The 1,429-nt window shown below is 40.9% G+C and overlaps 1 protein-coding gene across 1 annotated transcript in view; it reads right to left on the reverse strand.

Moving 5' to 3' along the window:
* Positions 1–230: 230 nt before the first annotated feature.
* Positions 231–1,429, reverse strand: part of LOC106951487 (P2Y purinoceptor 14-like) — a 10,449-nt gene continuing 9,250 nt past the window's right edge. The window contains exon 4 of the mRNA XM_015039060.1: positions 231–1,144. Within this exon, the coding sequence (XP_014894546.1) occupies positions 466–1,144 (679 nt within the window). The 3' untranslated portion in view covers positions 231–465. The remainder of the gene's footprint in view (positions 1,145–1,429) is intronic.

Below are 1,429 nucleotides of genomic sequence, written 5' to 3' on the forward strand. Positions count from 1 at the left end.
GTTTACTGACCCCACACGTATTTTTTACTTCAATCCTTTGATGAAACAACTCTGGTGCAGGAAACACTCCAGTTTCTCATCTGCTCTTGTAGACACAGAAGACAAAAAAGCCCTGCTGGCTTCCTGGTTGTTACAGGACGTATGGGTTTCAGTTTATTAAATAAATTGAAATATTGTCATAGATCTCCTCACTATATGCTCTCAGATGTCCCATGAAACAAACATAAACAGAACAAGTTAATCATTTATTGCCCACAGCAGGAAATCCATGTGTAGCAGCTGAAAGTTGGAGGTAAAGGGAAGCAGACAGATTCAGCTAATAACCTCCTTATTCAAAAATGATCCAGTTATGCTTTATGTCACTTATTTACACCCTGAATACCTACACACACACATGCATACATATTGCATATGCTATTTTCAAAAGAAATAACAAGGAACTCTGATGCCTGACCAGTGCCAGTTTTATTGCCCTCTTTGACCCTGAAGCTCTGACATGGTGTTGATGGTATTCAGCTGATCCCCACTGACACTTGCCTCCAAACTGCAGGTGTTTCTCTTCCGTTTTGGACAGAATATTTGTTTCAGGTTAAACTGAGCCCTGAACTCCTTACAAAGAAAGACGTAAATAAGCGGATCCAGACAGATGTTAGAAACTGATAGTAAAATGAAGATTTCCTTGACGTAGTACAGCACCACAGAACATTTTTCCCAAAGAATGATGTAAGGAATTCGAACAAAGTGATAAGGAACAAAGCAAAAGCAGAACACACTGACCAATACCAACATGTTCCTACGAGACTTTACAAGCTTCTTGGAGTTGGAGCAGGCCAGTTGAGTCTGCTGTACCTGCAGCACCCTGCGGGAGGCGCTGTAGTAGAAGAAAACCAGAGAAAAGAGTACCAACAGGAAGACGATGGCAGCAAAAGCATGAATCACTTTGTACAGTGGTTTTAAATGTTCACTGATCAGTTGATCACACATGCTGCATTCAGAAGGATGAGGTGTATTGTTGATCAGCATCAGGATGGCGTAAGGTGCTGTCATGATCAGGAGAACAACCCAGGTGGTTATTGAGATGATGTGGCTGGCTTTGGCAGTCATCAGAAAGTGAGTTCCCGTGGAATAAGATATCTTCATGTACCTGTGGAGAAGGACAAGGATTCAGGAAGCTTTCATTGGATTGTCTTGATTGCTGGACCTTGTAACAACCTGAATTTCTGCAAAGTGAAGTACAAATGTGAATACAGTCCTTCATAAAGTCATTGTAGATGGATGCTGAGCTTGGTTCTGGCTCTACTGGATGTTTCTTACAGTTAAAATGATGAAATTTCTTTGTAGCTTTCACACAATCTTTCTCAGAAGGAGAATGAAGTTAGGGATAGATAGACAGATTGAAGCTTTGTAATGATGGTGTTGCTGAACTTTA

Source organism: Poecilia latipinna, unplaced genomic scaffold (assembly GCF_001443285.1).
Source record: "Poecilia latipinna isolate Pla-1442-1.1 unplaced genomic scaffold, P_latipinna-1.0 Scaffold462, whole genome shotgun sequence".
NCBI classification, from domain to species: Eukaryota; Metazoa; Chordata; class Actinopteri; order Cyprinodontiformes; family Poeciliidae; genus Poecilia; species Poecilia latipinna.